We start from the raw sequence: 25,171 nt of genomic DNA, 5'->3' as shown, positions 1-25,171 counted from the left end.
AAACTACTAAGTTTTAGTAGTTTTTTTTTCGGCCAAAGATCTTTCAATAATGTTTATTTATAAACCTTTGGTTCTGCAATACGGACGAAAGTTTAATGACAATCATGATGCGTTAATATGTTGCAGTTTAAAACCTTTCTCCTCAAGTAGTTTGAACTTCCTGTAGTTTCCTATCAATTGTTATTCTTCCCCTATGTTGTTTCGCTCCCGGTAGCCATTTTACCTAATCCACACTGCTCACAAATAGAAAATATTGTCGGTGTTATTTTGTTCGGTGTTAACTTAGTGTTTCACCTTAAGTGAACTTAACATAACGCTAGCAGACCCGAATGAATACACTCCATTCATTCCATTGCCTGACTTGAGCATAATCCCTCGGAACATTGGCAACATCTCCGCATCTTTGTAGTACCGGTATATTATTTTGCTTGCTTTTTGCTTCGGTTTATACCACATATTATTTAGTACCCAGCGTTCCCCCCCCCCCACCAGTATGCATGATGTTTCCATGTTTTTGTGTCTACTTGCATCCTTGTAGGCTATGGCCCCAACCTAGCAGTACCTGAAGGAGGTACAAGAGTATGACGCCCTGAGGTATGGGTCTCTGCTGGTTGTGGGATACTATCTTACACTGCCCGGAGAGCTAGCTGGGTTCAGGACCATAACACTACTGATTATATGTAGGTCTTAGAGCCATGAATGGTCTACTACACATCCCTACCTTTTCGTTTCGAGTAGGCAAGTTCTTCATCATGTTCTTCTTCATAGTTCATAGTTTTTCTTTTTTTCATAGTCAGTATACATCTCTTTACCCTCTAGTTATAATTTAATCCAACATTTTTTCAATATCCTTTTAATGCAAAGGACATTATACATCTTACATCTTATGTTTTAACTTAGGACTTCCCCTTATCTTATCATATTTCATTTTAACCCATTGTATTAACTATTAAATTTATACTAACTGTGATAATATTATGTCTTAAATCCGTCATTGTATTACTATGTCTTGCAATGCATGTCTTTGTTCTATCATTACCACATGCTTTCATTTTACAGCTGCTTATATTTTGTTATGTTTACCATGTACTTTAGTTTGTCGGGAAGATGCTATATATATTAGCTTATGTTTGTGTTTATCATGTCCGACGTTAAATAAATTTTCTTGTATCTTGTATCTAGTATAGGATGTAACACGAACAGTGTAGAGAAATGCGGACTACTGTCCGCATGTTCATACGAAACATAGACACATGTTTTGTTTCATTAACAATTACGCATTACCGGTTAATTCCATCACCAAGACTTTCAGGGTCTGTGCTGTGTCAGTAAATTGTAAGAGGAAGACGAAATGTACAATCAATAAACGCCTTATGTTGATAACACAGTATTGCTTACAAGATATCAAATAACACGATTTTTAGGGGAAATACATGAGTGAAAACCTATCGGCAAATTCCATTTGTCTTGCATTTTAAGACAAAACTTCCATAATTAGCGTCCATGGCAGAATGGAAATCGTTAATGTACCTAGCCACACATGTGTGGCGTACGCGGTCAGTTTGCGATAAATAACACATTATGACTTCAATTTTTATCGGAAAGTATAGTGGTTTGATGTTCCATTTACAAGACGCAATCAGACCTGTGTCAAGCGGAAATGGGACTTATGATGCCACTGTAGCTCCAGTCCAGCCTGCGCATCCGCGAAGTCTTGTCAGGATATTCCTCTGAGGAAAATACTAATGAGATACCACGAAACCTCGTGTGCTTTTGTATAGCGGAAAGCGGAGTCCCTGATCAGACTGCGCATATGCCATAAGACCAAATTTCGCATGACGCGGAAGTAACAGTGTCATTTGAACGTGTGGAAAGAAAACAAAAGTGTGGAAATAAAACTGTGTCTTAATCAAATATAAAATGTTTTGATTGCGAAAAAAATACATTCATAATCGGCCATGTGAGGACACATATGATTAACTCACACGGAGTAAAATTTGTTTTCACGAATACTATTGTGAGGTTTTTAATATACGTGCATTTCATAACACACATATCATGCGGTGGATATGCGACTTTTAAGTGAAAAAACACAACGATATTTAAACCTTTCTTTTTAATTTAATAACTTAGAAAAGTAAATTTTTAAAATTTATTTAAAAGTCAAGACATGCTCCGAATATCTTTTTTTAAAGATGTTTCTTGTTTATTATTTTAAATATTAGATCAATAAACAATGATATCGTAATGTAGTTATTTTATTTATTGCCAGTTTTACTACTAGTGCGCCGAATTTATTGTCAGAATATATTGACGTATGGAAGGCCATTACTGACTTCATATGAGTGTTGTCGTTGTTTGCAGTACATTAATCATTATTTTCAGTGGAATATACACTATGCTTTGTGCAATTTTCTTTACGTTCGGTACATTCGTCATTGTATGCAGTAGTTACAGCATTTCGCGAAGTAGTAACAACATAATGTTCTGTCCAAACTTCTTGACGTTCTGTACATTCAACATTATGTGTGGCAGTTTTATCATTATGCGCTGTGCAAACGTCTTTACGTCTCTACCGAACGTAAAGACAACCATAAAAATACATGGATAATAGATGTGTTGTTTGCATTTTGCATTTATTTGTTAATATAAAAACACGTGTATTTTTTTATAAGATATTTAAGTGATGTAAGAAATTTTAATTAACGTTGTCACCACGCGGCATCCATTAATTTTAATAAAAATGTCCAATTGTAGTTAAATGGATTTTAAAATGTCTACATAAAATAAAGCTTTATAATTATTATTAACCTGACTAAAAAAATTGTCAGCCGCCGAAATGTTCCGTTCGTGCCGGAACCCGGGATTGAACCGGGGGCCTTTAGATGATTGTTGCGTAAACAACTTTAGTCTAACGCTCTCCCAACTGAGCTATTCCGGCTGACATCATTTATGTACTGCTATTTGGTTAAGTCGTGTATAGCGATCGTTATCATATGTCTATTAATAAACTAATACATTGTACGTTTTCGTACCACTACGCCTTCCAATAAACTTGCTTGCGCGATAGGTCGTCAAATATCGTACTACATTGATTCTCCATTAAATAAGGAAATTAGAAAAACCACAAAATGAATATATTTTGATAATGTTTTGTTTTTATACAAAACCAGAAAGTTTCGCGTATTTGCCCAGTCCCTGTGATATTTCCCCTGTGATCAGTTGTGGATCAGTTAATAATTAAAACAATTAGCTTTGCATTATTGGCAATAAATGTTGTAATAAATGTAATAGGCACAAATGCAGTACTTATTTACACTAATTTACACAAAAAATCACCACAATGCAAGATATTCTTAAAACAAAAATATTTACATTGATCCGTAAAATAACTTCTCCTCCCATAAGCGAAAAAAATTGCATTACATACTAGTCGCCGCTCTCCAGAGCGACGCCAATGAAAATGTGAGGAGCGCATATGTACATCATCAAAAGTTGCTTCACTACCTTGACGTCTCCCAATGATTCTCAAGTGATGCTTCCTCTGGGCCGTAAGGGCACTTCAGACAAGGGTAGATGGAAGGTCCGAATGTATACTTCACATGGCAGTTGATGATATATAGATAAGGGGCCTATCTTCATAGAAGTATAAGGCTGGACAGATTGTAACGGTATAGGTATGTCAATGAAATTTTAAAAATTGATGCACTATAAGTTTGCATCCACGCAACGCTATGGAAGGTTCGTTAATTACTCCTTGATCGTTGATCGAGTATGATATTTTTTGTATACCATGTTTGTGCCTGATTTTTAGCCGCAGATTCTGCTTTTCTCTCGTTCGTAGCATCATTTCGGCGCTTTCTTCTTATCGCTCCCTTTGATCAGAATTTTGTTGCGAGACACCAATCGTGGGGGTATACAGCTTCAAAATGATTGGTACGGATAGCGGTTTATGGAACCCCGGCTTTGCTTGCATGCTTGCCCGGCCTCGTTGCGTCTTGTTGAATGATAATTCATCATATCAAAATGTCGTGTACTTAATTCCATAGTGACAAAGATAACCAGATTGACGAAACAAAGAAAAAGTTCTAAAATACCAATTTTTTACAATTATAAGTTTATATTGATTAAAATATCACGACTGGTATATTACATTACTTGAAAAAAGTTAATATTTTCAGTATATACGGTAATACAATTTCGCCATGTGAATTCGAAAGTACACCGCGAAAATAGGAAACATAACGATATACACACTATAAATAACGCAAGTAGATTGATCATTTTATATATAAAATATATACAATTCACAACGTATGCACAATTTGCATTCCTGTGTTTACCACGTGACGATGATGATCAATCTACTTGCGTTATTTATAGTTAACTGGTATAGTTACCTAGTACACATACCCAGGAAAATTTTAGTACCGAATATACTGATATAACTTTTTCAAGTAATGTAATATACCAGTCGTGATATTTTTATCAATATAAACTAATAATTGTAAAAAAATACGGTATTTAAGAACTTTTTTATCGTCAATCTGCATGGTTGACGGTCCCTTTAAATATGTGAAAGAAAACAAAACATTGAAATCCGTTTGCTTTCATTATACAATGATAAACTAATTTTGTTAAGCTATTTAGTGTTTTGTTACCAAATAAATATGCTACAAGCGCATTACTGTTTGATTATATTATACAAATGTAGGAATTCACACTTTGGATGATAATGGCGTGTAGAGGGCTCTTTATCATAGGGTACTTGGCCGTTTTTATTTGCGACCGATTCGATCTGAATCTTCCGCTTCGTTATATTCGGCAGCGGCGGTTGTCAACGAAAGGGAAGTATTGTGTAGCAACGAATACACTTTTCTTCCGGTCAAATTAGATAGTTGTTGCAAAAAGGTAATTTTTTCTGTTTCATAATTTTGCGAAGTTTACTGCGGAGTTGCATTAATTATATTATTATAAAGCATGTCAGAATGTGCAAATTAATCGGTTTACCAAAGGCTTCATTGGCAATTAACAGAGCACCTGTTGAGTGTTATTTGAAATCGTCAATTACTGTTTAGACATAATGATGATAATTAAATTGTAATGTGTATGCATCTCATCGTGGTAGTTTACTTAAAATTTTGACATTTTTTCTACCATAAATTTTAGATTAATAATTTGCATAGATCAAAACCGAATTGGAAGATGAAATAGTTCTTCTTGAATGCTCTGAGCTTTTATGAGTACATACGTACCGCCCAGGACCAGGAGGGTCAATAGCTGGGAGTTGGATTATTGCAACTAGGAGATGAAAAATGTGGTAAAGAAACCAACCCAGCATGCACGTAACGTTCAGATAAGATTACACTTAAGTTCTATTTAGGTTATGATCACACAGAACATTCCCATGTTTTAAGAGCGTTGTAACAAAAATCAAACTATCAGTATTCGTAACTTATTTTAGTTATATGAAATATATGTTATGAATGTCACATTTGAACAGTATATTTTTACGATCCTAGGATGTATTGGTGGGCTTTAAAAGTGTAACGTTCCTGTAACGTTCTTACAACGTTTTTGTCGGAAAGTTATCGTGAAACCAAATTTCAACGTTACATTCTTACGTTTGCAGAAGTTATGAGAACTTATAAAAATCACACAATATAAACATGTACATTAAATATGTTTTCATAAAGAATTTGACGTTGTTTGTTGTTGTTTTTTTTGTTTTGTTTTGTACAAAATACGCTTATAAGTAGATTTGCATTTTGACCCGTTTGTGTATCTTCGAATGATTGCAAGCGCGGTTCTTTTGTTATCTTAAACCAGCAGATCTCCTGCGTGTGTGCCACTCGTATGAGTCACTTTGTTCACCGACCTTCTGGCTAATTGGATTTTCAAACTTTGCTGTTATGGAATGTAATTGTACATTGTAAACCTTTTTGTTCAATAATAAGAAAAGATGGAACCTACAATCGACGATGAACGTTTGTGAGGTAGGTTTTTATTGTTATTTCATTTTGTAATATTTATTATTATGCACTTGCTTTAAATTCAAATTCGGAAAATTTGTACCATGGAGACTTCGTACCACTTTTGAATATACTAACTTAAAGTCATTTTTTGGTAGCAATTTGTTGTTGAAAACATTCTTGAAAACACATGTAGTTACATGAAAATAAATATGTACACTTCAACACCGTTATTTCGAACACCGATAATCCGAATTCACCGTTAATTGAAAAAGAAATACAATTCAAAATGTTATCTCAACTTCAATTATTAATTTTATTAAATTCTTAAATTGAAATATTTAATTATGTAAAATGTAGTTTATAAAAAGTGTTTGTTGGTCATGACATGATGAAAATATTGATCTTGTAGGTTAATTTCAAATTTAGTTATGAATTGATACAGTCATAAAATACATTATTAAATTCAAAGATGTTGTAACGCTTGATTATTTTACCATGTATGATAGAACATTCGGTTTTATATATGTGTGTGTTCAAGATGTCCCATATATGTGTGTTTTCTTGGTGTTATTCATGTGGTACATGTATGTCTCGTCATTTTTTCTCTGTTTTATTAAAAAAAGAACAGTTGGTCATTCTGATATTTTTTGTACTTCCAGAACAACTGGGAAGACACCCGAACAGATCCGGATTCAAGACAAAAAAGAACCACAATACGATGATATGTTTATTTATGAATTACATTCATGCAATAAACTTGTGTAGAATAAATATGTGTTGGTTTTCAACCTCAACATGAAAGTTAGATTTAGGTTTGTTTTAGGTTAAATGATACCGTTATTTGCAAGGTTTCGGGAAATTTAAGCAAACCATACATTTAAACGTTAGGAGAGCATTGCAGTGCAAGGTTTCTGGAACGTTTTGGCTAACATTAGGACAACGTTCTAAGAACGTTTTTGTACTAGCTGGGAAGAAGGACTGAACTTCTGAAGGAAAACTAAGACCAGTGCAGGGCTCATATGTACGGTGGCACTAGGTAGAAGTAGTAGTAGTAGTAGTAGTAGTAGTAGTAGTAGTAGTAGTAGTAGTAGTAGTAGTAGTAGTAGTAGTAGTAGTAGTAGTAGTAGTAGTAGTAGTAGTAGTAGTAGTAGTAGTAGTAGTAGTAGTAGTAGGAGTAGTAGTAGTAGTAGTAGTAGGAGTAGTAGTAGTAGTAGTAGTAGTAGTAGTAGTAGTAGTAGTAGTAGTAGTAGTAGTAGTAGTAGTAGTAGGAGTAGTAGTAGTAGTAGTAGTAGTAGTAGTAGTAGTAGTAGTAGTAGTAGTAGTAGTAGTAGTAGTAGTAGTAGTAGTAGTAGTAGTAGTAGTAGTAGTAGTAGTAGTAGTAGTAGTAGTAGTAGTAGTAGTAGTAGTAGTAGTAGTAGTAGTAGTAGTAGTAGTAGTAGTAGTAGTAGTAGTAGTAGTAGTAGTAGTAGTAGTAGTAGTAGTAGTAGTAGTAGTAGTAGTAGTAGTAGTAGTAGTAGTAGTAGTAGTAGTAGTAGTAGTAGTAGTAGTAGTAGTAGTAGTAGTAGTAGTAGTAGTAGTAGTAGTAGTAGTAGTAGTAGTAGTAGTAGTCATAGTCATAGTCATAGTCGTAGTAGTCATAGTCATAGTCGTAGTCATAGTCATAGTCGTAGTAGTCGTAGTAGTCGTAGTAGTAGTAGTAGTAGTAGTAGTAGTAGTAGAAGTAGAGTAGTAGTAGTAGTAGTAGTAGTAGTAGTAGTAGTAGACTAGTAGTAGTAGTAGTAGTAGTAGTAGTAGTAGTAGTAGTAGTAGTAGTAGTAGTAGTAGTAGTAGACTAGTAGTAGTAGTAGTAGTAGTAGTAGTAGTAGTAGTAGTAGTAGTAGTAGTAGTCGTAGTAGTCATAGTCATAGTCATAGTCATAGTCGTAGTAGTCATAGTCATAGTCATAGTCATAGTCATAGTCATAGTCATAGTCGTAGTAGTCGTAGTAGTCGTAGTAGTAGTAGTAGTAGTAGTAGTAGTAGTAGAAGTAGAGTAGTAGTAGTAGTAGTAGTAGTAGTAGTAGTAGTAGTAGTAGTAGTAGTAGTAGTAGTAGTAGTAGTAGTAGTAGTAGTAGTAGTAGAGTAGTAGTAGTAGTAGTAGTAGTAGTAGTAGTAGTAGTAAGTAGTAGTAGTAGTAGTAGTAGTAGTAGTAGTAGTAGTAGTAGTACTCGTAGTCGTAGTCGTAGTCGTAGTAGTAGTAGTAGTAGTAGTAGTAGTAGTAGTAGTATGTTTTGTTATATCAGAACTTGCCTTTAGGACGTTTTCAAATGTTCCCTCCATATAATCCGCGTCTGTGATTGGCCGATAATCTTGTGCGCACAATATAGCGATTGTGTTTTCAATTCTCAAAAAAAAAAAAAAAGAGACGGGAAAACAGAACTTGTGTTTTCCGCTCCAAAAAAAAAATAGGCGTGAAAACAGAACTTTTGTTTTCCCGTCGCCAAAAAAAAAATTACTCCTGAAAACAGACTTATTTTGTGTATCCCCGAGTTAATTTTTTTTTGGGCTACGGTAAAAAAAACCTTGTGTTTTCCCGACTTTTTGTTTATTTTGAGCGGTGATGTCACCATAGTTCCACTGTACATATCCATAATGCTGGTGCTCTTGATTTAACTGAGCCCATTCTGCTAGTAGTTCTTACACATGCACTCTACAGTAGTATGTTTAAAAGAAATGCATTCTAGTTACCAATTAACTGATTACATGAATAATAGTAGCAAATTATTATAATAATGAAGAGACCATAAGTGAATATTATAAATTAATTACTGATTTTGCTTTCTTCAAGATTTTCCTTTACGTTGGTTTTGGTCCAACTCAATCAATGATATAAAGTCATGATCAGTTAAATATTTATATAGTTATATATACACATGTATTTTATAGGTCTTTGGATTATTGAGTGCAGAAATTCAATATCCCTATTTAGTAAAAATGTCTATATTTAGCAAAACAAACAAACAAATTATAGAACTGCATTTTTCATTCCATATCAAGCAATTTAATTTGCTTCAGATGGCGTCACGACCAGATCTTGGGATTGACATGATAACAAAGAAACCTAGAACTCCTCGGGATCCGTACACAACATTAACAAATGTACAGAAGAAAAATATTCCTAAGGTACTTAAAGGAACAGTGGCAACTTTTTTTAATGTTCAACCAAAAATTGTCTTAAGTGTTAAGAGCATGGTAGCTAAAATTTCAGAATTGTCAAAAAATATTATTCAAATAACTGTTAGTAACTATTTAAACCAAAGAAGTGTCAAAATAACTCGTTTTAACATATGATTTGAAAACATTTGCCTAGAATAATAGAAGCACATTTTGCATGATTCTATGAATCATTTAATATATAATTAAATAGAATCATATCCCTGATCTAAAACAAGCCATAAACAGCGTTTTTTAAATTCATTCAGGACCCCCAAGCCTTTTTCATGTCCAGTAGACCCGAGAGGGCCTATCCGGATAAAGGTTGGCACAGAGACAGATATGCCACGAATACAAACCAGCACCTTCTGAGGGGACCGCCCACAACACACCCCTTCTGTTGGATTGACAAGCAGTGGCAGAGGGACCCTCCGGAGATGTACAACACAGCGAGACTTGGAGGGGCTGAAAGATGGGGGCCAGATAAAGTTGGTAAGGGCCGGATCTATTTAATTCAAAATCATATTTTTTAGCTTTTGCTGTTAATGGTCATGGGTTCACTTACTTAGTTTGAATCATCTTAAATTGCAAAAAAACAAAAGGCAAAGTAATGTTTACTTTATGCTTGATTCATAATTGCATTCTATAATAAAAGACAAAGCTCTTTATTTCTATATGTGTGTTAGAATATAAAAAAATACAACAAGTTAATTGCTATAATGCTGTTTGTGGAAATTAAAGTTAGATTGTAAATTAATTTTTAGTTGTATTTTTGCAAAGTTTATTATTTTAGGTGAAAGAACCGTTCAACATTTTAACAAAGCTGAAGATCCAAAACGATTCACAAAACCTGAAGTGTACCGGAGACACCCCACAAACATAGCAGGGGATGTGTGGCAGGACTATGGCAGACCCTCAGAGGGCTACTATGCACAAAGAAATCCAAGTATGCAATAGTTCTGTTGCAGCCTATTCATTGGTCAACTTTAAATTTAAACCTATTCATTTTAGATTGATTGCATCACAAAAGCATTGGTTAATCCTTTAAGAGGAATTTAGTGTCCTGTAAACAAATCCCTTATGGAAACAAACATTGGTGGAGCTATTCTTTGCATGCAATAACGTATTGTTATCCTGATTTTGCATTCTCTCAAGTCCAGTTGTTGCTAGGTGTAATAATGGATTGATAATGGAAAACATGCTGTGACTCTAGAAGATGCCAATAACTATGCTTATACCAGGTTTTGTTTACCAGATTCCCAGACGTGGTTTGGTTCAACTGTACCCCTAAACCGAACTACGATACTTCAAGACATACGTCCCAAAACAATAGCTGAGTATGCTAAGATACGCGAGTCCAAGTCACAAGAGATGCTGACACGTAAAACACAGTGGCCAAACTACAGTGAATACACTGACAGAATGCTTATAGGCACACGGGTAGATCCATTAATCAACACGTAAGTACATGCTGAAATATTTAATAAATATTTATGTCTTTTATGCACTGAACTGATGTGAGCAAGTCCAAGCCTCTATTGTCAGGTTTGAATTTGAAACTAAGCAAAGAAAGTTGAACTTTTACTGTTTATGACAAGCTGGTAAAGTATGTTTTATACTTCGATATGATGATTTTGTTACTCATAATTTTTTTTCAAAATATTTACTATACAGTAGTGTTATATTTTAAACTATGGTTAATATGATTACAATTATAATTAAACTTTAAGATTATATGCCTAGCTATGGTAATAGTTACTTTTCAGTCCTTATTTATTTATATTTTGAGACTGTTGTACTATTACAGGTTCTTTGTCCTTTATCCTTTATGCCATTTTACGGAAAAATTTAATGTAAAACTATTTTTCATGCATACTTATTAGCGTTTGGGTTTATTGAGAGCATGGTAAGTATGTTATTGTTCAGGCACCGTTAATTTGATTGAGAATTGCCAGCAGCTCACATTTTTATCTCATCTGTCACAAAGTGACACGGTGTGCTTATGTGATCGTGTGATGTCCGGCGTCTGTTGTGCGTGCATCCGTAAACAATTTGTTTGTGTAGACAGTAGAGGTCACAGTTTTCATTAAATCTTAATGAAATTTGGTCAGAATGTTTATCTTGATGAAATCTGGGTTGGGATTGTATTTGGGTCATCTGGGGTCAAAAATTAGGTCACTATGTCAAATAATAGAACAACTTTGTGTAGACAATAGAGGTCACAGTTTTCATCCAATCTTTATGAAATTTGGTCAGAATATTTATCTTGATGAAATCTGGATTGGGATTGTATTTGGGTCATCTGGGGTCAGAAACAAGGTCACTAGGTCAAATCTTAGAAAAACCTTGTGTAGACAATAGAGGTCACAGTTTTCATCAGATCTTAATGAAATATGATCAGAATGTTTGTCTTGTTAAAATCTGGGTTGGGATCAAATTTGGGTCATCTCGGGTCAAAAACTAGGTCACTAGGTCAAAGTTTAAAAAAACTTGTGTAGACAGTAGAGGTCACAGTTTTCATCCAATCTTAATGAAATTTGGCCAGAATGTTAATCTTGATGACATCTGGGATTGTATTTGGGTCATCTTGGGTCAAAAACTGGGTCACTAGGTCAAATAATAGAAAAACCTTTTGTAGACTACAGAGGTCATAGTTTTCATCTGATCTTTATGAAATATGGTCAGAATGTTTATCGATGTCAGAATGTATTAGTTGATGAAATCTGGCTTGGGATTGTATATGGGTCATCTGAGGTCATAAAGTAGGTCATCTGGTCAAATCATAGTAAAACTTCCTGTAGACGATAGAGGTCACAGTTTATCAGATCTTTATGAAATTTAGTCAGAATGTTCATATTGATTGAATCTGGTTTGGGATTATATATAATTCAACTCAATTCCTAAAAATGAACTTATGCACTTTGATGACCTTCAATTTTTGACCACTAGTGCAACTTAATTTATTGATATAAACTATATGAGTTATTAAGTTGATAAAGTAATTATTTATACTATATGTTAGTGTGAATGAGAGATTGTAGCAAGGTTAGTCAGGTGAGCGATTCAGGGCCATCATGGCCCTCTTGTTATTTATTAGCTTCTGAACACATATTAGATCTAGTGCATTTCTGTTTTGTTGTTGTTTTGCATATACCCCTGAATTTGAAAAACGAATTTCACAGTTTCAATGGATTAAAACTGAATGAACTGAACACATGTGTTTAATAGCAATGATTTTAACAATACTTAACTTCTAAATTTCTATGGTTACAGTATAACTCTTGTCTTTATTACAATGAAATTCAATGCAAAAAAAATATTTTCATTTGCTTGCTTCATAAGACAGTTCTTTAATCAAACATGTATATTGTAGTTTTGGAATATGTGTATAATAACACAGGAACATATATATGCATACTGTCTTATAACAAATAATTCCAGATAATGTTATTACTTAAATATACATGTATATCAAATGAAAATGCACATGTACATTATGGTCTGTACAACATAATGTGTACACTTATCACTAAAGTAGCACACAATTAGTTTTGTTAGTTAAGTTTGTATGTTACTAATTAATATCAATTGTGTTAAATACATCAAGCACATTTCAGTTTAAAATTGTTGCTAGTTAAAAGTGTGTTTTTGGTTGCTTTGCTCAACTTTCTTTTCAAATTCAAACCAAATTGAATGATGTTATAGAAGTGAAAATGTTTGTTGCATTGCTCTATGATTGTAAAGATATGGGAAGTACTGTAAAATATATAATTGATATTATACCCAGGTTCTAACATTGACCTTATGTAAAGGTTGCTCTACAGTTTTTTACCATTTTGGACTTTGAATTGAATTGAACTTGTTGAATTGGAAAAAATGTTTGGGCTAAGTTATTCTGATTGCTTGATAAAATCAAAAAATTGTGAATACACGTTTATTAATAAATGTTAAGATATTATCAATCAAGTCTGTTGCATGGTCCAACCTTCAACTGTCTTTATTTTTAAACCATTTCCAGACTCCTGAAAGTCAACCTATTAATTGGGAATTGTATGACTGGATTTGGGAAATCAAATCAGCTAAAAAGCCCAGTTGTATTGTATGACTTTAACAGACCTGCAAAGTCATACAATACAACTGGGCTCTCTAGCTGATTTGATAGCCATTATTGGCCCATATTCCCTATGCCAATAGATATCACGTTCTTCCCAAATCCAGTCATACAATTCCCAATTAATAGGTGGACTTTAAGGAGTCTGCTCAGAGGACTCATTGGTTAATAAGGGGTGTTTATTTCATTGCATATAATATATCTACTTGCATACTTTTCAAAGCAATTGTTTTTTTTTAAAGTATATCATTTATTAACAGTTAATTTTTACATATTTGCACCTTAAGACACATTAAACATGAGTGCATGTATTGTGCTTTAGTCCATCATTCTAATTTATTCTTTTAGCTGGCAAGCAAAGTACATTTTTGTATTATCTCTTTTGACCGAAATTTCAGGTTGACCACCCGCAAAAAGAATCTAACAGAAGCCGCACTGTGGGCCTAGAGTAGCCTCCCCTGCCCTTTCCTGGGATTATGTGACTACCACCATCAATTATCAGAATTTCATCAGGAGCATGTTTTGTAGGAACACATTTATGAAATAGTATGTTTTTGCACGTGGGTGAAAATAAGATTACCTTCATCCATTTGATGACAATTGACAAATTGCGAATACTGAGAATAATTCAACACGTACTTGAATGTCTTTTTTGGCATGCAGTTTTGGATAAGCTTTAATTTTGTTCCCTTGCTGTGATATTTCCACTTTCCAATTCATTGACATTTCAAAATTGAGATCTTATTCTGCATACTTTTGTGAAAAATATTATCTGACACCTCTCCAGTATAGCACATGTCTTATTGAATAGAGTCATGTATGAGCCATTTCTCACTCTTTCAATGGTTACTCATTTTCGTAATTCACCAGGTGCATGTTTTGTGTGCTCGAATGCACGAAAATTAAAATAAGTAATATGTTATAAATACATGTTTTGTCATATGCCAAAAAGGCATGAATCACTCAGTCACTGCCCCCAGTCGTAATGCTGTGTTGTCACTATCATCACAGGTATTAAGTTGTTTAAACAGCCTGTTCATGTTTGTGTTGCTGTTTTATGAAAAAACATTGAAGACAACAATATTGTAAATTGATAAATTTGTGATGAAGACTTTGGCTGATTTACAGACTTATTTTCACTGGTTGTATGCATATTGAGAATTTATTAGTTATTAAAAGTAGCTTGACGGAAACAAAAAAAGCATTTTTGTAAGATAGATGTAAGTATACATTGACTAACACTTGTTGCATAGTATCATAATGGAATAATTGACAGATATACAGGTGACAAAACATTTTATAAAACTATGCATTCAGTTTGATATTGATTTTTGTGCCAACTCGTATTATCTTTCCAGATAATACATTTAGAGTAAAAAATATAAGTAATCAATTATCATTTGTAATTGGGTTATGGATCTAATAACTGTGTATATATTGCATTGCATAGGTATTAACATATATTAATCAAAACTATTTACTTTATACTACATCTGTGATAGCTTTAATTCTTGTTTTCTGTTGTAGATATTTTTAATTTTAATGTGTGTATTTTGTGAAATTTTGTCACTCTTGTTTTATTGTATAATGTGTTTATATTTTATGTAGTTTTAATTATATAGTTAGTGTATTATGAGCCAGCATTATATATATTTATCTTGGGAGTAAACTCGTTGAAAACTCTTATTTAGTTGTATTGTGTGACTGTAGGTGTATGTTCAGTGTATCTGGTAAAAGTCCGTGAGCACTGTCCTACAAAGCCCATGTCTGGACACTCGAATGCCGGACAAAAACCCTCCGTCAGTTTTATAGAGACGGGACAAAAACCCTCCCATGAAAAAACGGGTCCGGACAAAAACCCTCCTATGATAAAACGGGTGCGGACAAAAGCCCTCCCGTGAAATCTGAGCCGCGAATTAAAGTACCAAAGATAAATAAGTAATTCAAACAATTTAGTTACATGCAAACGCATTATTAATTGTAAACTTTCATTTTCGCAGGGTTTTCAGAATTTGAGTCCTCAGGAAGCAGGTTTTTGAATAAATGCGCGTATGACGCGATTAAGTGTTGCTCTGTATTATATTGCATTCAATCTAAATTTAAATTCACATGTCTTTAAATGGCCTCATTTTATGTATTAATTGATGTTGTTATAATATTGGATTATCGGATATATATGCACATTAGAAAAGCGGTATGTATACAGTTAAGTGATACACATTTTCTTCTTTCAATTTCACACCCCTGAAAACACAATACACACAATGGGTAAATTTTTCGGATTAATGAATGCAACACTGTGTGAAACAATTACATTTGTCGGTGTTTAACTTCTTTCACGGGAGGGCATTTGTCCGCTTCCGTTTTTTCACGAGAGGATTTTTTGTCCCCCCCCCCCCACGTTTTTTCATAGGAGGGTTTTTGTCCGCCCCCGTTTTTTCATGGGAGGGTTTTTGTTCGCCCCATATGAAAATGGATGGCGGGAGGGGTTTTGTCCGTATTCCTGGACACTCAGCTGTCTAGTTTCCAGAGATTATCTTGTATTTTGACGAAAGCTACCCCCTCCCCCGCTTTAACCGGATGAACAACATTCATATAAAGTTATACAAGGACGAAAGATTCAATTTAGAGATTATTTATCTGCAGTTGTACGCAAATCAATAGGCTTTTTACTAGAACGGTATAATATTGACTATTAAATTTTACATAAAGGTAGACAACTTAAGTTGGTTAAATTTCACGATGTTTAAATCGATTTATCTGCAATGAATATTTAGAATCGGTATCGGGATGGAACACGAACATATTTAATAAAGGCGATAGTTTTTATATGCCCCTTGTTACTGAATGTTTGAACATCAGACTTTAAGCCGAAATTAGCTCAGTGTATAATTGACTTTATTGGTTGGTCACGAGTAAGGTTTACACGGTTGACCACATATTTATGGTGTCAATATATTCGCAACCAGCAATTTTTAGCTCGGTTGTTTTCGGAGAAAACCCGAGGTATTGCCATAGTCGGCTCGTCGTCCGCTGTCCGGCGTCTGCCGTCCGCGTCGTGCTAAAACCTTAACAGGCTCTAAAATCAAAGTGCTTCCACATACAACTTTGAAATTTCATATGTAGATGCATTTTGATGAGTTCTACACGCCACATCCATTTTTGGGTCACTAGGTCAAAGGTCATGGTCACTTCTGACAAGCTTTCATTTATTCAAAACTGCACCCACAGCAGAGCGTTGGCTACCGCTATGCGGTGCTCTTGTATAACATTATGTTGGCCGTGCCGTGCATTGCGCTTCACATAAGACGTATGGGCTAGTCATATATCATAAGGTACAACTTATACAAATAATATATATTATATTACAAATAATATAACAAGTCTGATTTTCTCTTTGATAAATTGTTTTGCATGAGTTTTGTGGTGTAACATATTCCACGAGACAAAGTCGTCAACGAGTTATGTGGTGTAACATAGTCCACGACACAAAGTCGCCCACGAGTTCTGTGGTGTAACATATTCCAAGAAACAGAGTCGTCCACGATTTCTGTGGTGTAACGCATTTCACGGGACAAAGTCGTCCACGAGTTCTGTAGTGTAACATATTCCACGAGACAGAGTCGTCCACGATTTCTGTGGTGTAACGTATTCCACGGGACAAAGTCGTCCACGAGTTATCTGGTGTAACATATTCCACGAGACAGAGTCGTCCACGAGTTTTGTGGTGTAACATTTTCCACGAGACAAAGTCGCCCACGAGTTTTGTGGTGTAACATATTCCACGAGACTAAGTCTTCCACGAGATTTGTGGTGTAATATATTCCACGATTAAAGTCGCCCACGAGTTCTGTGGTGTAATATATTCCACGAGACGAAGTCGTTCACGAATCCTGTGGTGTAACATATTCTACGAGACAAAGTCGCCCACGAGTTCTGTCGTGTAACATAGTCCACGAGACAAAGTCGTTCACGAAATCTGTGGTGTAACATAGTCCACGAGGTAAAGTCGTCAATGAGTTCTGTGGTGTAACATAGTCCACGAGACAAAGTCGTTCACGAGTTCTGTGGTGTAACATATTCCGCGAGACAAAGTCGTCCGGTTTTTGCTTTTATTTCAAGGTATGAAAACTAGCTGGTTGTTTTCGAAGTATTTTAATGAGAACCAAATCTGAGATGTAAATCTGTTATCATACTTAAGAGGTATAATTATACAACATCACATAGATGAAGCGCATGATGGTACATTATTACGAAATATACACGTCATTCGTTTTATGATAGGCCTTATCAGATTGTAATGTTGGGATTGCAATTTAGAAATGGCATGTGCACGGCGTATTAAAACTGCAGTTAACGTTCGTATACGATAAAATACATAGATAACCAAATTTTCATAGACGTGCATTTATCGAAGTTTAACTCTAAACATAGTGTTTCGTAGCAAAGTAATATGCCAGAACGTCTATCACATAAGTGAAATACAGATAATAGCATATATCTCTAGCCACAATACTAGCCGATATGTTACAAATCAAAACAAAAACAAACCAGTCAATAAAAAAAATGCTGACAAAATAAAGATCAATAATGCATGCCAATATCATCACGCACATCTATACAAATTGGCACGTAATGAACTTACATTAACGTCATATGTTTACACATTTTGAAATACACCGTACCTATTTGAATTCAGTATATTGTGGTTAGAAGTGTCAAAACTCAAAGGCTCAACTGAAAGTAACCATTAATCAACGACCGTCTCCCATTTTATTGATATGTTGTACAATATTCACTTTATCAAACAAGAGCTGATCTGACAAGCAATGCTAGCCCATGACATGAGGGCGCGTGCCACGGTGATAAGCACATTCTCACGACGTCCATTTGAATAAAACGGCCATCCATATCCAGGGGTTGGTTTAGACTGTAACACGAGAAAAGGACTGTAAGCTGATCGTAAACCAGTGGGTCTGTACGAACTTTGTCACTTCCCATTATTTTTGACGACCAAAACACATATTCTTTACATTTATCTTAGTTGAAAAAATGATTAAGTTAAAAAAGAAACGCGACCCTGTCGACATTTAAGATAATCCCGTTTTGTTTGGTCATACGCCTTTCTAAGGTAATTGTCTTCACTCCCGGTCGAAATATGTCATGCAGTCAGAAATGTATCTCTTGTGTATGCAAATAAGACCTCATATTTAATGCCATCTAAGTAATATGGTTTGTACAAGCTTGTTTAAAAAGTAATTATGTTAATAGATTAACGGTAGGGTATTTGAAAAATTTAATCAAGTGCATTATGCGCTGATTAAAGATTCAGGGAACATTTCTGTGATTAAACGTTGTAAACAATACATATACAATATAATTTTAAGTGTCTACTTAGGATCACAGGTGGTTATCGCGTGGCTATGATATTACTAAGTAAAACATCATTTTCAATGAAAAAATAATCACATTATAACGAAAAACCAACTTCTATAAAAAAAGAAAAAATCACTATCAAATATATAAATATGTTCATATGCGGATTCAAATGGGGGGGGGGGAGCTGATACGGCGTACGCCCCCCCCCCCCCTAAAATCGCCAAAGCATTGTAAGAAGGTATTTTGATGAAAGTACATAAGGCGTGACATGCTCGAGAAGTGGTTGTCAATGCCTTCAAAATCACTAAAATCGTGGAGCTTCCGGGGGTCTTTGCCTCCAACCCCCTGGAACCCCTAGCAGGGAATTGGCCTGCACCCACCAGCAAATCTGCAAATCTTTCAATATCCTGCCCTTCTCCCTAACCAGAATTCCTTGAGCCGCCCCTGAATATGTTTGATAATTAATTATTTTTTAGGGAAGTTGATTTTTTGTTATAATTTAATTCTTTTTTATTCAAAATGATGTTTTTACTTATTAATATCATAGCCACATGCTAACCAGCTGTGCCTGGGATAGAACAGAATATCGTTTGCCGTCATCAACTGATAAGTGAAATAAACTGCAACATAAAAATGCCAGTGTCAATGTAAAGTAATAACCGATTGTTTATGCAATTATTGACTGATTGGTTAATAGTTCATTATGTAATATCTGAAGATTGATTGTCACTTGACCATGTAATTATTTATATTATGTTGTTGATGACGTATCAAATTGTACTTGCAATTTCATTAAACGGTCTACAATTACATGTACATACACATTTAAAGACGGAAAGTTAAAACCAAAATGCTTGGAATCATTACAGCATCTAAAAAGCATACAGACAGATTTAAGCACACTAATTATTGATCTATATCACTGAGATGCACAGAAGCCATAATAAAGAGGAACAAAATTGTCTCCAATATGATGACATAATGTGGCCAACACAAAATACGTGAACTGTCCTCAGCAATATGGTTTCAAAACACAGCAGTGATACGCAGTTCCTTTGTTTTATACAATACATTGTTAAAAGCTCAGATCAAGGTCAATGCATGCTTGTTACATATTGGACATAAGTAATGCCCACAGGTGGTTAGGGTGTGGCTATGATATTAATTAGTGAAAACATCATTTTGAATGAAAAATAATCATATTATAACGAAAAATTAAATTTCATGAAAAAGAAAATAACTATCAAATATATATAGTTATATATATATTTGATAGTGAATTTTTTTTCATGAAATTTAATTTTTCGTTATAATATGATTATTTATCATTCAAAATGATGATTTTACTAATTAATATCATAGCCACACGCTAACCACCTGTGGTAATGCCCAAGATTTAGATAAAGTCGATCATTGTGAACTTGTTCACAAACTAGAACTGTTTGAAGTGAATGAAGATTTTACAACATCGATGCCTGAAAAACAAATCAGTTTACGTCATATATATGTCGTGATCTTGACAAAATGCAATATTATAACAGTGAATATCACGCAAAGGCGATACAAAAGCAAGATGCCCGGGTTTCTTTAATCACCGGGCTGGTGCCAAAACAAACCATATTTAGCACTATCACTTTAAAAATACAATTTTGATGTTATTTCGTCCTGGCATATAGACTTAAAAATTTAGTATACGAAGTGCTGTGTGATAAGTTCTAAAGACTTAAATTGATTAAAATGCTTGTGTTAATTGTCGATCATGAGTACTTGCCAAATTTACAGGTCAATAAATGTCAGTAATCGTATTCATATGTTTGCAGACGGCACGAATGTCTACCGTTCAATAAACTTTCGTGCATCAGCTTGCCATACGAGAACGACAGTTTAAAACAATGACAAATATGGCAATAACGGTTTACCCAAATACAACACAGAAAGAAGAAACCATTAATACGTTCATTTATATCTCACAAATTCAAGTCAAAGCAAAAAGCAATGCCCGATAACTTGGAGTTACTATAAGTAGTATCCCCAACAGGGCAACACACACAAACGCCCAAGGCCCCTGGTCGACCTAGTGCCTTCTAGAACGCCAGTGCCCTGTCGATTTTTACTCGGTTAAATTCGTTTAAGTCAATGCTAAGGCTGGCAAGACATTTCAAATGCATTAACTGTCATTATAATACCGTAATGCCAATACGACGCGATAATTAAGAATTTAAGAAAACAAGTTAGTAGATTGGGCGAAGTAAGTAACAAAAAAAATATTCTCAATGTCTCACGGGGCTTTAAAGACGCGGGGCCTCTAAGCCATTGCCTACCCTGCCGAATGGGGAATCCGGAACTGATAAACAATATTTCAAAACGATCGTAGACAATGTTATGAAAAGTAAAACACAAAGAAACATAGCACAGAGGGCCACCACTACGTCACACGCATTACACAGTAAACACAATATTAATACCACACAACCCAAAACACATCGTAAAAAGCTAATTTTATTTCGCGGCCAATTCTTCAATCACAAACCCGATAAAAACCATCACTCAGCCTTGAGCGAAGTAAGTTTACCTTTAAAAAAATGTGTTTAAGTTGAGGAAAAGATCCCTTTGGGCGATTAATAATTATTTAAATGATTTCTTGAATTCATCGCACTCTTTCCGACATAAGGCAGGCTATTGCCAGTTTTGATATATTGACTTATTTATTTTGCATTTATGATAAGCTATAACTAACCGAAAAGGGGCGTTTCTCAACACTATGAGTGGCTTTATTGAAAATAAATATTTTCAGTTCATTAACATTTCAGTTTGAAATCTCATTTTGAACTGGTTTTGTGTTAACAGATGATATGCCATTCATTTACGGCGTTTGTAATTGGTGAGGTACGGGTAACTCAGGCACAAAATATGGAGCGGACAGGGATTTGTTTTTATTTCGACTTCAAAGTGCTCGATAATATATTCGTACTGTTCTTCCATATCCTATTAGCCGTCAAATCACGACCATCATCTCGAATAAAGAGCACATTTCAATCAATACTGTCATGCTTTGTTCACGAACGACCATAACATCTCGGTTGGTGGCGATATAAGTCATACTAGCAATTTTATGTAATAACTGATACAATTGCTGGTAAACTTGCTCCTCATAAAGGAAAACTAATCAATTACCAGGTTCAAAGTCCGCCATGTCACAAAAATTTTAATGGGCCGTCAACCAGATTGACGAAAAAAGAAAAGTTCTAAAATACCGTATTTTTTTTACAATTATTAGTTTATATTGATTAAAATAAAATTTCGCGATGTGAAATCGAAAGTACATCGCGAAAATAGGTGATATCACGATATACACACTATAAATAACGCAAGTAGATTGGATATTGTATATATTAAATATATACAATTCACTACGCATGCACAATTTGCATTTCTGGGTTTACCACGTGACGATGATGATCAAGCTACTTGCGTTATTTATAGTTTACTGGTAAAGTTACCTGGTAGACATACTCAGTAAAATTGTATTACCGAATATACTGAAAATATGAAATATCAATATATACTAATGGTTGTAAAAAAATACGGTATTTTGTAACTTTTCTTTTTTTGTCAATCTGGTTGACGGCCCCTTTGAAGTATTTACGTATCGAAATGCAATGTAATTGCATATTTCATTACATCGCTGTTTAAATCACGTATCGAATTGCAATACAATTGCATATTTTCTTAAAGGGGCCGTACAACAGATTTTGGCATGTATTAAAGCTTGTTATTACTGCTTTAAATGCTTTATATTGATAAATTTAAACATTTAAACTAAAAATCTCCAGTAAAAAAATAAGAATACAATTTAAAAAAAAAGAAGAAAAAACGTTAAGCTCCACAGGGCTCGAACCACTGATCCCTAGAGTCATGGAAGCTTGGAGTAAAATGTCTCCCGACTTTACCACTCGACCATACACGCTCACGTCAAATGCGGAGGTATTTTTTCGCTATATAATTAATCTTCGTAGTTTCCCAAATTATCGATTCGCGTCGAACGACGCTTTAATCTGTTGGACAGTCCCTTTAACATCTATGTATAATCTATTCAGTCTTTTTAATCGTATTATTTTACCAAATTGCGAGAAAATGCCTGTAAGTTGATCATAACATAGTAAGCCTTTTTAAACTTTGTCACTTTCTAGTATTTTTGACGATAAAAACACAAAACTCTATAAATGCATATAAGTTGAAAAAAAATGATGAATTAGAAAAAAAAGAAACGCAACCGTCACTGCGGAGAATCACGTGATCACAAAAAAATGCATCGTACGCACAAAATGGCGGAAAAAGCTCTCGCTTAATGACGAAAATCAAGGTTTTCTCATATTTTATAATATCTAAATTAATGATAACTATGCGCAAAATACCCGCTTAGTCTCCTTATGTACTCTGGTAATTGTCGTTTTTCTGAGATTTCTGTAGTTTTCTCAATCATTCAGACACAATAAACAATGAAAATTGTACACCGTTTGAATATACTTTATTTTGACGCGTTTGCTATTCAAGATGACAAACAAACACACAAATTCAACAGTTTTTGCTTTCTAACATGCTTAGAATATTTCGTACAAGGTTTTCCACGTTGTTTAAGCTTTTTTAGATCTGTGGCGAGGGATTCGGAAAATAATACATCGTCTGAAAGTTTTTTGTTTGAGTACATCGTCTGAACGGTTTTTAGTACATCATCTGAACTGCTTCTGTTTTTACTTTTAATGCGATGTTTATAATAATAAAATTGTAATAACATCTGTGATCAGCCAATAACTTTATTTTTAACGCTAGTATTCTTTTAATTTTACCACAAAAATCAATAGGCAAAGACATTCTTCATGCCCATCTGTGAATGTGTGTTTATTCAATGTGTTAAAAATGTATTTGCTGTTATATTGTCAACTGTATGCTATTATATTTAAATTTCAGAACTGAGATCAGATTGTACTACACATGGTCCAAGAAGACTTTGCCATGTATGCCAACAGCAAATCGATTCCGGTAATGTTCTCTCTACATATCGATTGGCAAATAAATTAAGCCCTCAATATGAAGTGGACAAATTACACTGGATTGCTTTTGATTGTTTCATATTGAGAAATAGACAATAGTGAACGGAATGAAACAAGCTTCAGTAAGGGCATGTTTACAACTGCACTACCATGACCACGAATATTTGTGCTTAGGTACAGCTGGCTTGGTTTGGAAACGTCACCGGGCACGAATCTCTGTGCAAGACTGTTATCCAGGGCACGTTATAGGGAGGTCGACGCCGAGACCGTCAGAAGAAAAGCTGGACGGATAATATAAGAGTGGACATCCCTTTCTATGGATGAATTACTCTAAGCAGCACACAACAGACCTGACTGGAGAAGGATTTCTGTATTGTTGCCCCTCATTCCCCCAAACAGCCGAACCGGTCAAGGGATTGGTGAGAAAATTATCACCATGATATGACTTTAATAAATCTTGAGAATGACTGTGAAAAAGAATTTATTTAATCTTACATTCATATATTTGAATTTGTGAACATGCCAATCTATGTACTGTATATGAGCATAATCTTTACCTCTCTGACTATGACATAACCAATACAAAGCACTGGAAATTTAGTTTAGTGCAAATAAAAATTACATTTGTTACATAAAACATATAACGTTTAGTTTCTTATTTTTAGCTCACCTGAGCACAAGGTGCTCATGGTGTGCTTTTAGCATCACCATTTGTACTTAATGCGTCGTCAACATTTTTCCTTGGTAGAACTCTATAGGTAAAATTTATTGCTTGATTGTCATGAAACTTGGTAAGAAAAAATGTCCCAGTGATATCTTTGTCGTGTTCGAAACTTGAAACATGGTCACAACGTATGTCTTAATGATATATCAGCTTTCTTTGAAAATGGTTCAGGTTCGTTGAAAAAGATGGCCGCCAGGGGGGCATATTTGCACACATGGCTATAGTAAAACCTTTTTTACACTATAGAAGTCACATTTATGCTTCAATCTTCATTAAACTTGGTCCGAACATTTTGTTGTTATGATACATCGGCTTAATTCGAAAATTGTTACGGTCCGTTGAAAAACATGGTCACCAAGAAGCGGGGCAGTTTACCGTGTATGGCTATAGCAAAACCTTGTTAACACTATCGCTTATAAAAAAATATTACTGCACTGATGTTGTCTATCGGAAATATCTGACAATGAAGAAAATACACAAAACACTAGTTGTAATGCACCACATGCTGAAGTGTACAAATGCATAATTTCAACATTGCACTAGTCTATCAACAACAGTATATTCTGATAGGAAGACTTTCATGTACCGGGTATAATAGATATAAAATAGATAATAAATATAAAAGTCCTCAAAATGCTTTAATCCAGTACATTTCTCTTGAAGCATCATAACTTTTGTAAAGTGTATTTGCTGTTTTTTCCTTATGTCTTATGTGACGATTTTATCCGGTACTTTAACCT

At 34.5% G+C, this 25,171-nt stretch overlaps 1 protein-coding gene and 1 non-coding gene across 3 annotated transcripts; one reads left to right on the top strand and one right to left on the bottom strand.

Annotated features, from left to right (window-relative positions):
- Positions 1–2,851: 2,851 nt before the first annotated feature.
- Positions 2,852–2,941, bottom strand: Trnaf-aaa (transfer RNA phenylalanine (anticodon AAA)). Its single transcript is given in 2 exon segments — positions 2,852–2,887; positions 2,905–2,941. It is a non-coding gene; the product is annotated as a tRNA-Phe (tRNA).
- Positions 2,942–4,821: 1,880 nt separating this feature from the next.
- On the top strand, positions 4,822–14,960 carry LOC127831764 (uncharacterized). Of its 2 annotated transcripts, XM_052356806.1 has the most exons (7): positions 4,853–4,911; positions 9,029–9,136; positions 9,436–9,658; positions 9,960–10,112; positions 10,422–10,626; positions 11,050–11,072; positions 13,676–14,960. In XM_052356806.1, exons 2-6 carry the CDS (start codon positions 9,029–9,031, stop codon positions 11,063–11,065), a joined length of 705 nt encoding a protein of 234 aa, XP_052212766.1. In that variant the 5' UTR covers positions 4,853–4,911; the 3' UTR covers positions 11,066–11,072; positions 13,676–14,960. The 2 variants fall into 2 exon arrangements, with proteins under 2 accessions (XP_052212765.1, XP_052212766.1); XM_052356805.1 differs by lacking the exon at positions 11,050–11,072 and having other exon boundaries at positions 4,822–4,911.
- The last annotated feature ends 10,211 nt before the right edge of the window (positions 14,961–25,171 follow it).

The sequence above is a fragment of the Dreissena polymorpha genome, chromosome 5 (assembly GCF_020536995.1).
Source record: "Dreissena polymorpha isolate Duluth1 chromosome 5, UMN_Dpol_1.0, whole genome shotgun sequence".
Classification (NCBI taxonomy): Eukaryota; Metazoa; Mollusca; class Bivalvia; order Myida; family Dreissenidae; genus Dreissena; species Dreissena polymorpha.
Note: the sequence above shows the minus strand (reverse complement) of the source record. Positions and strands in the feature narration are given on the sequence as shown.

Excerpts from the sequence above, each read along its gene's own strand:
- LOC127831764 (XM_052356805.1), top strand. The coding sequence starts at position 9,029 with ATGGCGTCACGACCAGATCTTGGGATTGACATGATAACAAAGAAACCT. Across the intron at positions 9,659-9,959 it reads ATGGGGGCCAGATAAAGTTG|GTGAAAGAACCGTTCAACAT; the intron begins GTAAGGGCCGGA and ends TTATTATTTTAG. Across the intron at positions 10,113-10,421 it reads CTATGCACAAAGAAATCCAA|ATTCCCAGACGTGGTTTGGT; the intron begins GTATGCAATAGT and ends TTTGTTTACCAG.